Here is a 15,440-nt window from a genome sequence, read left to right as displayed (position 1 = left end):
GAAAATACAACATATTTTCATAGTATTATGAAGAAACGGCATGGGATGCTGGTATTTGGCATGAGTGGTCGCGCATGCTCGGGCGACGATATAAGCCCCCGGCAGCGAGGCCCGGGCCTCTATGAATGCTACCCGTCAGTAATGGGTTAATAATACTAGGTCAAATAAAAAATAAAACAGAGTTAAACGGATTAACCCAATCAGCATGAATGGCAAGAATACATGCCATGCCTACTATAATATAAGTTCATTTATTGTTTCATGCATAGATGGTTCTACAAGTCCTTAGTCACAAGGAGTCAATTATTAGTCCTACCTAACTCACCTTTTTACCCTTTTCCTTGTTTTTGGAGAGTTTCTTTTGTATTATTTCATTTTCTATATTGTTACAAAGATTTTAATGTCAATTTACTAATCATAATATCAATAATAACAACAATAGTATTGATATCAATAGTATTAGAGAGAGAAAAAAATTTCTGCAATTTCAATGAGTGGGGAAATCAGGAACTGATACTAGGACCTACTGACAGACTCCTTGCTGGCTGAGGACAAGTGGAACCATTTGTATTTAACAAAATTCACAAAAAAATACAGGAGGCATTTCATAAATCCATAGTGGTTGGGTTAAGGTGACCCCCCCCCCCCAACTATGAGAGATATAAATACACAGTAAACATTATTACTGTTTACTGACAGAGTAATATGCGAAAGCATTAAATGGAGGGATAATTAAGATCATAAGTCTTAATGCAAAGCCTTCAAAGTCAACCAGCATGATAGGTCTTAAGGGTTTCAGGTCTTATGAAACCCTTCCCTATTAATTTGGAATTATATTTTTTGACGGTATCCTTAACTTTGTGATATCACACAACCTATGAAAATAATCAGATCAGCCAAATCACAAAGATTAAAACTACACGTTGTGAACCAAACTCTAGACAGGAAAAATAACCACAAATTCTCTTATTGCTGTGTCAAGCGACCTATGGGCCTCCCCATGACGACCTCTAACGGTCAGCATTTATTCCAACGGGCCCTTGAAAATGCGCTCCGAGGCTGTGGACCCTTGTGCACGGAACGTGTAGTTTATAATCGGACAGAATGATTGAACAAATAAATGTGCTAGACATCAAAGGTCATACACCACTATGGTAAAGTAAGGTGGCGAAGGGTAAAAAATAGTTAACGATTAGAATTAACGTATTAGATGGCATAGCTTGTAGAGCATTATGAGATAGCATGACTGTGAAAAGGGTAAAGAGGGGAGTACTGGTAAATGGAGTACGGCGGGTAGTAGTAAAAGGGGAAAGGGGTGAGGGCATAGGGCGACTAGATCGAATGGAGAGTATCTACGTGTCTGAGGAAGGGAGCGGGGACACTGTATGAAGAAAACTGCAAAAGAGCTACCATAAAATAATCAACGGGTAATAAGAGTAGAAATGGTAGTTAGAGAAGCTGGAGAGAATCCAGGGAATGAGATAAGGGAACAAGGGAAGGTGGTGAAGTTATCAGGAAGAATGTCAGGAGGGGAAGGGCTCTGAGAAGGACACTGTTGTGACACAAGGGTCTCGTGAATATCCTGGTGCGAGCTGTAAGGATAATGAAGAAAGAAGAGGGAATGGTGCAGGTGAAGGGGAGGATGCAGTGTGTTGGGAGAGTGGGAGGATGGATCTCAGCAAATACTTTGAAAGAGCCGTGGTCAAAGGAGAGCCTGGGGTCAGGGAATCGGGTGGGTTACATCGTTGGGGCTATTTGATAAAGGGGCAAGCCTCATTGCCCCTAATAGTGGGGATATATTTTCATTACTGGCCATGGTAAGCCTGGGTTATGTTGGGGATAAAAACAGTCCACCCCTCAGGGTCCCCTTGAGGGGTAAAGGGCTAGGTAACTAAATCAGGGGAATACCGTGCCCATGGCTCCCTCAGGCCGTTCAGGACTGGCACAAAGTCAGCCTTTCATCCTTTCAGCACGGCTCTCACACCTTAGGAGGTGGATAGCAGAAGGGTTTGGTGAAGGGACAGAAACGAAAAGTGGGAAGGAAAAAAAGACCATGCAAAATTAGTTGAGTCGAGGGCTGAGTCCCAAGGTTGGGGAGTTCCCCATCATTGGGTCCCAGTCTCCGCCTCCTAAGCCCCCCCCCCCCGACAACAACGGGCAAGGGATTGGGGTGGGGAGTGGTAGAGATTGGAGTATCTGGATATATTCTGGAAAAGGAATTTGCCTGGGGGAGAGAGAGTAGAGGTAGGATCGTTTGGGTTAGAGGGAAGAGATACTGAGGGAGATACTGTGACATCTTGAAAAGATGGGGAGGGAGCAGAAGAGGCAGAGAGAAAAGCCTCGTCGATGTGCCTCTCGTAGAGTGAGGCCTAGTTTGAATCTGAGAACTGCTACCTCAGATTCGAGCTTGTAGGCAGGGCAACACCTTTATTGGAGCTGCCCTACCTCCAAGCACATTATGGGACACAGCCATGACCAGGTTGAGCACAATGAGGGTGGCGGGCGGTGTTGCGAGTGTTTGGCTGGTTCCCAATACATCAGCATTTCTGACACTGACGGGGAAGGGGTTAGTACGGTCAAACAGGGAACAACACTCCACCAATATAAATTTCATGGGGGAAGTCATGTCTACAGAAGGTAATATTGGCAATACTTGTGAAGGACTTCAGCTGTTCTCTGGGAGGAATAGTTTAGCACTGTACTGCCATTGCATCGTGGTCAATGAGGCAGGTAAACAGGTTGTTTTTACAGTCTGACCAGTCCTTGTTGCTGACAGAGCAATCGGTAGGGGAGATGGAAACAGTTCCAGTACAAACATTAAGGGAAGAGTGAGGTTGAGCAAGAATTGTTTTGCCCGTGAGGTCAGTCATGGTAGATAGTGAACGAGCTTGGGATTCAGATGTAACTGTAACCAAGACTGTGACAAGGTATGAACAATTGGAATAACTGCAAAAATAAACTTTGTCTACTTGTTTTTAGAGATACTGGAAGAGTAAGGGGCTGCAGGAGGAATCACAAAGAAATGTTCCCACTTAGCTGGGCTAAAAATGTTACTCAAAAGGTTTGCAAAGGTGGAAGCAGTAAAAGGACGAGGGCAGGATGAAGATGGAGTGGTGTGGAGTGAGGCAGTACTGTGGGGAAGAGGACAATAAGGATGAAGAGTAGTAAATGAGGAGGGGGTAAACAATGAAGAAGACTATGCAGTAGATGGGGTGGAGGATGATTAGAGAGGAAGGGGTGTATTCTGAAGGTTGAATAATGACCTAGGTGAATGATTTGGAATACTTAGAGTTGACATAATCATCGAGGAGTATTAGGTATAAGGAGAAGAGTTGTGGTCTAAGGAGAGGCAGGGATCAGGAAACCATGGAAATCAAATTGAGATCGCTAGTTGATGAAGGAACAAGGGTAAAAAAAAGCTTCATTATTGCCCATGGTAGGCCTGAATAAGTGGGAAAGAGAAATGGTCAACTCTCAGGGTCCCCATAAGGGGTAAGGGCTAGGTGATTAACCCAATGACTACAGATGTATGTATTGTCCCCTTTGTTTTTCTGTGAATTTTGTTCCATACAGATGGCTCCAACTGTGCCCAGCCACCAAGGAGTCTATCAGTAGGCCCTAGTGACCATGCCTGGTTTCCCCATTTCTTGAATTTGCAGGAAAATGTGTTTTTGTTTCCAATACTATTAATAGTGATAATTCTTCTTTTAACAGTAGGTTCATGTCTGAGCCGCTGTGGTCACAGCATGATACTTAATTGTAGTTTTCATGTTGTGATCTTGGAGTGAGTACGTGGAAGGGTCCCCAGTTCCTTTCCACGGAGAGTGCCGGTGTTACCTTTTTAGGAAAAGGGTAAACATGTCAGATTGGTAGGTCTAATAACGGACTCCTTGGTGACAAAACACTTGTAGAGCCATCTATGTGTGAAGACAATAGACATATGTTCCTAATCCACAGCCAAAAAATTATAATCCATACACAATGTTGGTGTTGTTCTTCATGCTAAAACTCTTCATAGTACATAATCAAATCTGCTCTTTTGTTTGATACTAATCAAAATTTGTAACAAAACTAGAAATTGCTCCAAGGCATCGGGACTTTAGAAAGGTTGTTAAGTATTGAAAATAAATATCTCATTCACAAGATTGATATAATTTCCAAATAGTGATTAGTGACACAAACATTATATATCAACATCAACTTCCAAGATTTAGAAAAAGCATGTGCTTTCTGGCAGATACAAAAAATATTACTGCAGGAAGAAAGCTGTTCTCTTGATCTCCAGTGAATATGAGTACCAACAACATGCTATTTAATTCATTGTTTTATGGAAACTTATTGTGCTAGCACTCTTTCATTTTAAAATGTAAGACTTTGGGCAGCTGTGGATAAATGAAAAACTGGCAAACCTTAAAACATATATTTCATTAAATAGTTTTGTATATCTTCTGGCATACTATGATTTTTTGATACAATATATACATAGATAATTGGATAAGATGAAAGAAACCCGACATATCAGACATTTTAGTCTATTCTATTCTTAAAACTGTCATAACTCTTTTTCTTTGTGAAAGATGAACTGTCATGCTACCAAAATTATTATGTACATGCATTTCACATAAAAATAATTTTTGGGAAAATGATATCAAAGCAAATAATTTTATAAATATTCAAACAATATTTTTCAAGAGAAGTTATTGCATTTAAAAATAATAAATAAATGAGATGAAACCTAAACATACAAACATTCAGACACATTCATAAAAAATTAAGTGTAAATGAATTTCCATTAAAAAAGTAACAAGGATGAATACTGAATGATCAACTTACTCAAAGGTATGTAGCTACAATGCTTGTTGAATTCTTCTGATAACATAATTATTGCACTGGGAAAAAAAACTTTACTCCATATTACAAATAACTGAACAACCTTTACATTCTTTCTGTTAAAAAAATCTAACCACACTCAGTGTTAACACTCTTGTGGGTTCCAATATTTTTTCTATAACAAACCCTTCAGTGTTTTCATATGGGCAGGTTTTATACCCCAAAAGATACTTTTTAAAAATATTTACAAAGATGCAATAAACTACATATTGTAAAGTCTTGCACTAAAGACCATCACTGTCACTAATTTTTTAGATCTGATGAAATGTCCAATGTAGAGATGCAAATTTTTAGGGATATGAAACAGGGAGATGAGGAGGAGGAGGAGGAGGAGGAGGAGGAGGAAGAGGAAGAGGAAGAGGAAGAGGAAGAGGAAGAGGAAGAGGAAGAGGAAGAGGAAGAGGAAGAGGAAGAGGAAGAGGAAGAGGAAGAGAAAGAGAAAGAGAAAGAGAAGAAGAGAAAGAGAAAGAGAAAGAGAAAGAGAAAGAGGAAGAGGAGGAGGAAGAAGAAGAAGAAAGGATAAAGTACAATATAAGCAAAACAGTGGGCACTTCCTGAGGAATGTGTAATTTTCAAGTGACAATCAAATGCACTTTAAATAGTTGTTAATCCACACTTCTGCAATCACTATGTAAAACTTGGAATAGAGGTGGTTTCATGATTACATAACTTGCATTTTATCTAACTGCACAGGTTTTCAACTGGAGCTATATCAGCTTGATTTCAATTCAACATTCATCAAGCCACTCCCTTATTACATCTTATTTCTTTTACAGATAAATATTAGGGACTTGGTTCCAATGGGGCAAGAACAGCACCCAAAGTTCTTGCTTCTATCGTACGTATCATCCAAGGAATGAGTGCATTATTCTTAAGAAAAGGAAATATATCTGCATGACTTTGACGTATGGCTATCATATACTTTCTAGCATTATATATGTGCCAAAATGATGCAAAGTCTCAGAAACCTTCCTTATGGTCTATTCAATCCAAATTCTTCGGTAAATTCTTTTGGATTGCAAGGATTTGTTGTATGTAGAGACTGTATATATAAACTAAATCTGTAAATTAATGAACTTTAGGTGGTATTGGGCAAACAAACAAACAAACCCAAAAAAAAGAGGACAGTGACAACCCTTTCTGGTGTAAATTGCTTATGAAATATTGTTTTAGGGTGTAATCCGGTGATTTTTCCGACAGGTACCACACAGTCTTCTACAAATCATGTCAATAAATTTATTTTTGTTGTTATCCATATTCATTGAAAATAAATAATTCAGTAGTGCTAATATACAATATTATGTTTCCCTGGCATTTGTTACTATTGCAATATTGTATCTTTGCTTTTCACCTTAGTAATGGGACAAATTTACCCTTCCTCCCTCCTTCTCCCTCTCTCTCTATCTTGCATACATTAAAAAAATCTAAGCAAAAAGTCAACAAAAAATTATGCAAGATCCCCGCAGTATATTTTTGGCCAACATTTCCTGAAGCAACTGGTATTATCATATATGTGCTTTGTGGAACATGAGCCACAACTGGACCAGAAGTCAGAGAGCATTTTCTTCTAATCATTGCTGATTCCACACCTTTCTAATGTAAAGCATTAAGAGGGAAAAGAAAAAGAAAAATCCCATGGTCCCTGCAAACATTTTAGTTTTACTATTTTTTTCTATTTGTATGTAATGTTTGAGTAATAGTTTTCCTCAAACCAAAAATAGGAGACTTATCAGATCTACCAATAATAAGCACAAAACAATATAATCAACAATAACCTATCTCCATTGACATTAAATAAAATAAAAACACATTAACTAAAACATAACTCAACAATAAAACCAATGCAGTTTATACAGTAGTTTAAAGATACATCTAATGAAATATATCTGGAAACTTTCTTAATCATAGCAACTCTCCCTACAAAAGAATTGCAGTATAATTTACTTCCAAAAGGGAAACATTTTTTGGAAGATTGCTTGTGGGTTTATTTTCCCATGAAAAGCTGCATAGTTACATTTGAAACAATAAAATTCAACCCTCAAAGGGATGTGAAAACTGCCAAACAAAATTTAAGAGAAAAGAATATAAATATACATAAATCAAATATGAAACCCCTTCTACTTGATATTACCAATTGCATGGGATGAATGGCCAGAAAACAGACCCACATATAAATTTGTGCCTTTCTTGTCCAAGAAAATTTCAAGTGGGGGTTAAAAGTAATTATGTCTATGAAGACCCCCCCCCAAAAAAAAATAAAAAAAAAAAAAAAAAAGTGGGTCTTTGGTTACAAAATGTCTATAATTTTTTTTTTCTGTTTTATCATATAACAGCAACTAAAAACATACACATTTTAGCACTGAAAGGACACTTTTGGCTAATAACTGTCCCAACAGAGGTGCAGTTTTAGTGTACCTACACTTCTGCATTCAGAAAACCACCACCACCTACAAACTTACTCTCCCTCAATACGAATATTTGGGTTATTGAATGGATCTAAGAGAGGATCGTCATCAGATGCTCCATGGCTAAAGTATGACAGGATCACAAGCAGGGTGGCTCCAGCCAATAGGACAAGGATCATGACCATTCGTCGACTTCCTCCAAGCAGCCTTTGGTGGTGTCGTGATGATGGACGGCTCATTGTTCTGTCAAAGGTGAGGATTTTCATCATAATCTTACTTTTAACCCATTGCCGACAGGTGGCATGTACGTACATGCCATGGCATGGCGGGACCATCTGCCGGGGGCACGTACGCACATGCCATAGAGGATGCATGGACCTGCCATGAGTTTTTTTTTGTTACAATCACGGCAAAAGATTATTTTTCTGCCAGTGAAAGTGTGATTAAGTCGGTTTTAACACTTTCTCATTTTACCAAACAAACAAACAAAAAAATGCAACAAACCGACAATTTCAACTCCATGATGCCGCACACTGCTTATTTTATTCGGACTATAGACCGAATAATGATCAACTATGGAGTCTATATAACAACAAAAATACCCTTCAGTCTCGATTTATCAGGAAGTTTGGCAAGTAGAGACTGTAAAAATAATGAAAACTGAAAATACAACATATTTTCATAGTATTACGAAGAAACGGCATGGGATGCTGGTATTTGGCATGAGTGGTCGCGCATGCTCGGGCGACGATATAAGCCCCCGGCAGCGAGGCCCGGGCCTCTATGAATGCTACCCGTCAGTAATGGGTTAATAATACTAGGTCAAATAAAAAATAAAACAGAGTTAAACGGATTAACCCAATCAGCATGAATGGCAAGAATACATGCCATGCCTACTATAATATAAGTTCATTTATTGTTTCATGCATAGATGGTTCTACAAGTCCTTAGTCACAAGGAGTCAATTATTAGTCCTACCTAACTCACCTTTTTACCCTTTTCCTTGTTTTTGGAGAGTTTCTTTTGTATTATTTCATTTTCTATATTGTTACAAAGATTTTAATGTCAATTTACTAATCATAATATCAATAATAACAACAATAGTATTGATATCAATAGTATTAGAGAGAGAAAAAAATTTCTACAATTTCAATGAGTGGGGAAATCAGGAACTGATACTAGGACCTACTGACAGACTCCTTGCTGGCTGAGGACAAGTGGAACCATTTGTATTTAACAAAATTCACAAAAAAATACAGGAGGCATTTCATAAATCCATAGTGGTTGGGTTAAGGTGACCCCCCCCCCCCAACTATGAGAGATATAAATACACAGTAAATATTATTACTGTTTACTGACAGAGTAATATGCGAAAGCATTAAATGGAGGGATAATTAAGATCATAAGTCTTAATGCAAAGCCTTCAAAGTCAACCAGCATGATAGGTCTTAAGGGTTTCAGGTCTTATGAAACCCTTCCCTATTAATTTGGAATTATATTTTTTGACGGTATTCCTTAACTTTTGTGATATCACACAACCTATGAAAATAATCAGATCAGGCCAAATCACAAAGAACTTTCCACAAAGTGACTCTACTGACGGTTGTGGTGAAATCATCAAGCACCATCTCTAAGGACAGGAAAACAATTAACCCACAAATCCAAGTGATGCGACCAACATGTCATGAAAACTTTGGCTGTAGGTTGGGTGATGGGAATATATGTTATGAAAAATTTGGCAGAAGGCCAGTTTGGACAAAATGACTCGCCATGAGTATGCAATGCTCTTGGAAGAAGAATAAACTTAGTGGGCATTCAGAAAGTAGCTCTTGCATCATTTCCTCTGGTAAACGAGGGTGAAAATTTACCATCTGTGAGCCATAGTTGTACGAATGCCCAGCACGCTAAGGATACCATTGCTGCCTGCTATGACCAGTGGTGCAGGGTGTGGTACAAAAAATTGAATATGAAAATGTAAAAAAAAAAGCACAAGTAACAAAAAGTTTGGAAAACTGAGTACTAAATCTCTGGGAAAAGTCTGAAAAATGAGCTTTCCAGAAGATAGACATATGAGGTGAAGGCCAAGGCAGCGTTGACTCGGGTTGGGCTCGCAGGCCTCACCCTCGCCATTGTCGGCTTTTGGCTCTGCTGCCCCCAGGCCAAGGAGGTTCCCCCTCCTGTCGAGGAGGAAGTTTCTTCCCAAGAGGGAAGCAAAGAAGCCTTCCACTCCTGTTGAGGAGGAGGATTACTCTCCCCAGAAGGAGGCTGCGAGCGCCATAGTCAGAGTGATCAACTGGGTCTCAGAGCTGGTCTAAAAAAAACTGCCACGATGGTTTAGTGGTTAGAGCACTGGACTCCGACCCTCATGGTCCTGAGTTCAATTCCCCATTGTGGTAGTTGTAAAAATGTCTGTACTCTGATTGCTCGCTCGAGCCCAATCTCATGGCGAGAAAACGACTTAAGAAGTCAAAACGCAGGTAGGTGTGTGTGTGTGTGTGTGTGTGTGTGTGTGTGTGTGTGTGTGTGTGTGTGTGTGTGTGTGTGTGTGTGTGTGTGTGTGTGTGTATGTGTGTATGTGTGTATGTATGTATGTATGTATGTATGTATGTATGCCAAGTCAGTACCGGTTACAAGCTCGGGTAAACAGAGAAGTTGGCATCAGGAGGGGCATCTGGCCATAAAAGATATCTGCCAGAACCTGATCATCATGGCAACCCCATAGAAGATAAAGCTAAGAAAAAAAGAAAAAGAAAAAGAAAAGAAAGAAGGAGCGAGAAAGAGAGAGGAAAAAAAAAAAAAAAAAAGTGTAACTCATAAACAGTGTTGCTCAACTTACCTCCACCACCTGCTGAACCATTCAATAGCTGATCTTCTCTTATACTTGTTTTCCTCATCATCAGCATCACCATCAGTGTTAAATAAGAGGCGTGTCTCTGAGGAAGAGCCTTTACGTACAACACTACTTAAATTACTATGGCCTTCACCTCTATACTGTGAAGGAGTGACTAGAGGATCTTCCATGGATGTGACACGAACATTGTTGTTGCTACCTCCGCTCACAGTACTGGTACTGCTGCTGAGTCCTGTGAATCAGATAGGTTTGTTCTCAGAATTATTCCATACTAATCTTTTGTAATTTTACACACCTCCTTTTGCCAATTATAATCTTTTATATGAAAGATTATAGCAATCAATTAAGAGGACTTTATTTATCTATTTTTTTAACACACTTTACCTGTTTAGACTTTTCCTTGATTTTCATAAATATTTTTCTAGTATCTCTTACTGGTACTGGTATTGTCAATAATATTTTAATAATCATAATGCTAATAATAATAATAGAGGCCACAGTGTGCATTGTGTGTGTGTGTGTGTGTGTGTGTGTGTGTGTGTGTGTGTGTGTGTTTTGTGTGTGTGTGTGTGTGTGTGTGTGTGTGTGTGTGTGTGTGTGTGTGTCTGTCTGTCTGTCTGTCTGTCTCTATGCATGTGTGTGTCTCTATGCATGTGTGTGTCTCTACGCATGTGTGTGTATGCATGTGTATGCATGACTGTGAGCATGTGTACGTGTGCCCACATTTGACATACTGGTTGCCTAAAACAACCAGTGAGTCACAGTGAGTCATCCTCTTCCTTATATTCACTGTTGTATACATGCACTTACCAAATCAACCTAACCCTATGACACAATCCTAGATTGTGTTATAACCTCACAAAATTAATTGTATTTTTCCAACAGTCAGAGACTTGAAGTCCTTGAAATTAAGATGGATATGATCAGTTGACCATGTACAGAAATCAAAATCTCATTCTTCCCAATCAGTTACTTAGGACTGTAAAAAGTAATAAAACATTGTTTAGAAGACAGATGCTATTCTTCATATTTTGACAAAACTTCCTCAGAAAGGAAGGTCACTTGCAGCTCCATGTCTTGCTGTGATTAGCAAAACATAGATGTACAGCCTGTTTTCAAAAGTTGAAATCCTGAGTAAATGATACAGACTTTATACTCTGAAGCAAGCCCACAGCAATGACTTCAAGATGGCAGGCCATTCCCTATGAACTAGATTTTGGCCGTTTGTGCTCATCTCTCTTCTTGGCCACAACTGGCTACTATGGTCTCCTTTCTCATTTATAATTCATTTGATTCCTCTAAACTCATAAAATGTGTGCTAATATTGTGACTAAGATAGCATAGAGGGGGTATCACAGGAACCAGTTTATTTTACTGTTGACACCAAATGAACAAAGAAATATATTTAAAGCTTTTTTCAATTATTTAGCTCTACCAGGATCAGACCAAACATACAAGTATTTTTGCACAACAGAAGTCACTACATTTACCTTGGGAATGAATCTGAGTCTGCGGTCTAAATGTTTCCGTCTTTGGCTTCTTACTTGCTAATAAGGAAGCGTCAACAATGGCACTGTCCTGATTCTCAGACTCAGAGATGACACTACCATTGACAGCACTCCAATCTTGATGGTATGTTCCCTCATTTTGTGTTTCTTTAATCTGTTGGATTCAGTTAGATTCCTATAAATGACATATGATGTAACATTCATTGACTATGCCTTGTTGCAAATATACATTAAATATCATCAAAGGATTTTGAAAGGAACAGAAAAAATATACAAAAATGAAAGCATGAACAAGACAAATAAGGAAAGAGATAATGAAAAAAGGATAAAATAAAACAATTGGAATGAAAGAACAAATAAGGTATAATTCAGAAAGAACAAGAAGATAAGTATGAAAAACCTCACTCACCAAAGGCAAGCCGAGGCCAGTCTGTGCCCAGGGATAGATGGAAATTATCTCTCGTAGACGATCAGCAACTGGTGACACTAAATTCGGGGCGGGAAATACAGGTGAGGAACACACTGGACACTTGTACCCTGCAGGGGCGGTGTTCGGAGCCATGCGGCTGGCCCAGTCATTCAAGCACTCCTTATGAAAGACATCTGAAGGTTGGCAAAAAGTACAAAACCGTTTTTAAAATCATAATATCGTTCTTTCAAGCTGTCAATCATCTTTTATATGTTTTGTAAATAACATATAGATATTTAAAGTAATCTTGAATAATAAACCAAGAAGAAGAGTTAGAAGAAAATATAAACACATATACAAATTCATACACACACACACACACACACACACACACACACACACACACACACACACACACACACACACACACACACACACACACACACAATATATATATATATATATATATATATATATATATATATATATATATATATATATATAATATATATATAATATATATAAAATATATAAATATATATAAAAATATATATAAATATATATATAAATATATATAAATATATATATATATATATATATATATATTTTATATATATATATATAATATATGTAATATATTATTATATCAATATATATATATATATATATATATAAAATATAATATATTTTATATATTTGTATAATATTTATATATATTTAAAATAAAAATATATTATATATAATATATATTAAAAATTATAAAAATTATTTATATAATTATAAAAATATTATATATATATAAATAATATTTTTGTATTTTTATATATTTTTTATTATTTATACTTTTAATTTAATATATTTATTTTTATATATATTTTTATATTTTATTTATATAATTTTATTTTTATATTTTTATTTTATATATTTTTTTCTATATATATTATATATATATATATAAAATATAATATATTATTTTGTTTTGTGTGTGTGTGTGTTTTGTGTGTGTGTGTGTGTGTGTGTGTGTGCTGTTGGGGTTGTGTTTTGGGGTGTGTGTGTGTGTATGAGTTTGTATATGTTGTTTATTTTTTCTTCTAACTCTTCTTCTTGGGTTATTATTCAAGATTACTTTAAATATCTATATGTTATTTACAAAACATATAAAAGAGATTAACAGCTGAAAGAACGATATTAATTTTAAAAAGGGTTTTTGGGTACTTTTTCCCAAAACCTTCAGATGTCTTTCATAAGGAGTGCTTGAATGACTGGGCCCGCCGCATGGCTCCGAACACCGCCCCTGCAGGGTACAAGTCCATGTGTCCTCACCTGTATTTCCCGCCCGAATTTAGTGTCACCAGTTGCTGATCGTCTACGAAGGGTAATTTCCCTCTATCCCTGGGGACAGACTGGCCTCGGCTTGCCTTTGGTGAGTGAGGGTTTTTTATACATTATCTTGTTTTTTCTGAATTATATCTTATTTGTTCTTTCATTCCAATTGTTTTATTTTATCCTTTTTTTCATTATCTCTTTCCTTATTTGTCTTGTTCATGCTTTCATTTTTGTATATTTTTTTTTTGTTGCTTTCAAAATCCTTTGATGATATTTAATGTATATTTGCAACAAGGCACAGTCAATGAATGTTACATCATATGTCATTTATAGGAATCTAACTGAATCCAACAGATTAAAGAAACACAAAATGAGGGAACATACCATCAAGATTGGAGTGCTGTCAATGGTAGTGTCATCTCTGAGTCTGAGAATCAGGACAGTGCCATTGTTGACGCTTCCTTATTAGCAAGTAAGAAGCCAAAGACGGAAACATTTAGACCGCAGACTCAGATTCATTCCCAAGGTAAATGTAGTGACTTCTGTTGTGCAAAAATACTTGTATGTTTGGTCTGATCCTGGTAGAGCTAAATAATTGAAAAAAGCTTTAAATATATTTCTTTGTTCATTTGGTGTCAACAGTAAAATAAACTGGTTCCTGTGATACCCCCTCTATGCTATCTTAGTCACAATATTAGCACACATTTTATAAGTTCAGAGGAATCAAATGAATTATAAATGAGAAAGGAGACCATAGTAGCCAGTTGTGGCCAAGAAGAGAGATGAGCACTGTGCACAGACAACCAAAATCTAGTTCATAGGGAATGGCCTGCCATCTTGAAGTCATTGCTGTGGGCTTGCTTCAGAGTATAAAGTCTGTATCATTTACTCAGGATTTCAACTTTTGAAAACAGGCTGTACATCTATGTTTTGCTAATCACTTTCTGAGGAAGTTTTGTCAAAATATGAAGAATAGCATCTGTCTTCTAAACAATGTTTTATTACTTTTTACAGTCCTAAGTAACTGATTGGGAAGAATGAGATTTTGATTTCTGTACATGGTCAACTGATCATATCCATCTTAATTTCAAGGACTTCAAGTCTCTGACTGTTGAAAAATACAATTAATTTTGTGAGGTTATAACACAGTCTAGGATTGTGCCATAGGCTTAGGTTGATTTGGTAAGTGCATGTATACAACCGTGAATATAAGGAAGAGGATGACTCACTGTGACTCACTGGTTGTTTTAGGCAACCAGTATGTCAAATGTGCACATACATACACACATGCTCACAGTCATGCATACACATGCATACACACACATGCGTAAGACACACACATGCATAGAGACACACACATGCATAGAGACAGACAGACAGACAGACAGACACACACACACACACACACCCACACACACACACACACACACACACACACACACACACACACACACACACACACACACACACAATGCACACTGTGGCCTCTATTATTATTATTAGCATTATGATTATTAAAATATTATTGACAATACCAGTACCAGTAAGAGATACTAGAAAAATATTTATGAAAATCAAGGAAAAGTCTAAACAGGTAAGTGTGTTAAAAAAATAGATAAATAAAGTCCTCTTAATTGATTGCTATAATCTTTCATATAAAAGATTATAATTGGCAAAAGGAGGTGTGTAAAATTACAAAAAAGATTAGTATGGAATAATTCTGAGAACAAACCTATCTGATTCACAGGACTCAGCAGCAGTACCAGTACTGTGAGCGAGGTAGCAACAATAATGTTCGTGTCACATCCATGGAAGATCCTCTAGTCACTCCTTCACAGTATAGAGGTGAAGGCCATAGTAATTTAAGTAGTGTTGTACGTAAAGGCTCTTCCTCAGAGACACGCCTCTTATTTAACACTGATGGTGATGCTGATGATGAGGAAAACAAGTATAAGAGAAGATCAGCTATTGAATGGTTCAGCAGGTGGTGGAGTAAGTGAAACACTATAGATTACACTTCCCCCTACCCTCTTTTTTCTTCTTTTTCTCCA

At 37.2% G+C, this 15,440-nt stretch overlaps 2 protein-coding genes across 2 annotated transcripts; one reads left to right on the top strand and one right to left on the bottom strand.

Moving 5' to 3' along the window:
- Nucleotides 1-4,405: 4,405 nt before the first annotated feature.
- Nucleotides 4,406-12,257, bottom strand: LOC119572189 (zinc finger protein-like 1; the record flags this gene model as incomplete). The annotated part of the gene is given in 4 exon segments (XM_037919157.1): nucleotides 4,406-7,538; nucleotides 10,132-10,378; nucleotides 11,637-11,808; nucleotides 12,064-12,257. Coding segments are annotated over 4 exon segments (806 nt in total), but the record flags the coding sequence as incomplete, so codon positions are not given.
- Nucleotides 12,258-13,321: 1,064 nt separating this feature from the next.
- On the top strand, nucleotides 13,322-15,382 carry LOC119572548 (zinc finger protein-like 1). The gene is made up of 3 exons (XM_037919651.1): nucleotides 13,322-13,486; nucleotides 13,744-13,915; nucleotides 15,137-15,382. The coding sequence occupies exons 1-3, from the start codon at nucleotides 13,322-13,324 to the stop codon at nucleotides 15,211-15,213; spliced, it is 414 nt and encodes a 137-aa protein (XP_037775579.1). The 3' UTR covers nucleotides 15,214-15,382.
- Nucleotides 15,383-15,440: the final 58 nt, after the last annotated feature.

Source organism: Penaeus monodon, chromosome 4, assembly GCF_015228065.2.
Source record: "Penaeus monodon isolate SGIC_2016 chromosome 4, NSTDA_Pmon_1, whole genome shotgun sequence".
Classification (NCBI taxonomy): domain Eukaryota; kingdom Metazoa; phylum Arthropoda; class Malacostraca; order Decapoda; family Penaeidae; genus Penaeus; species Penaeus monodon.
The sequence above is the reverse complement of the archived record's forward strand: the minus strand, read 5'-3'. Positions and strand labels throughout refer to the sequence as shown.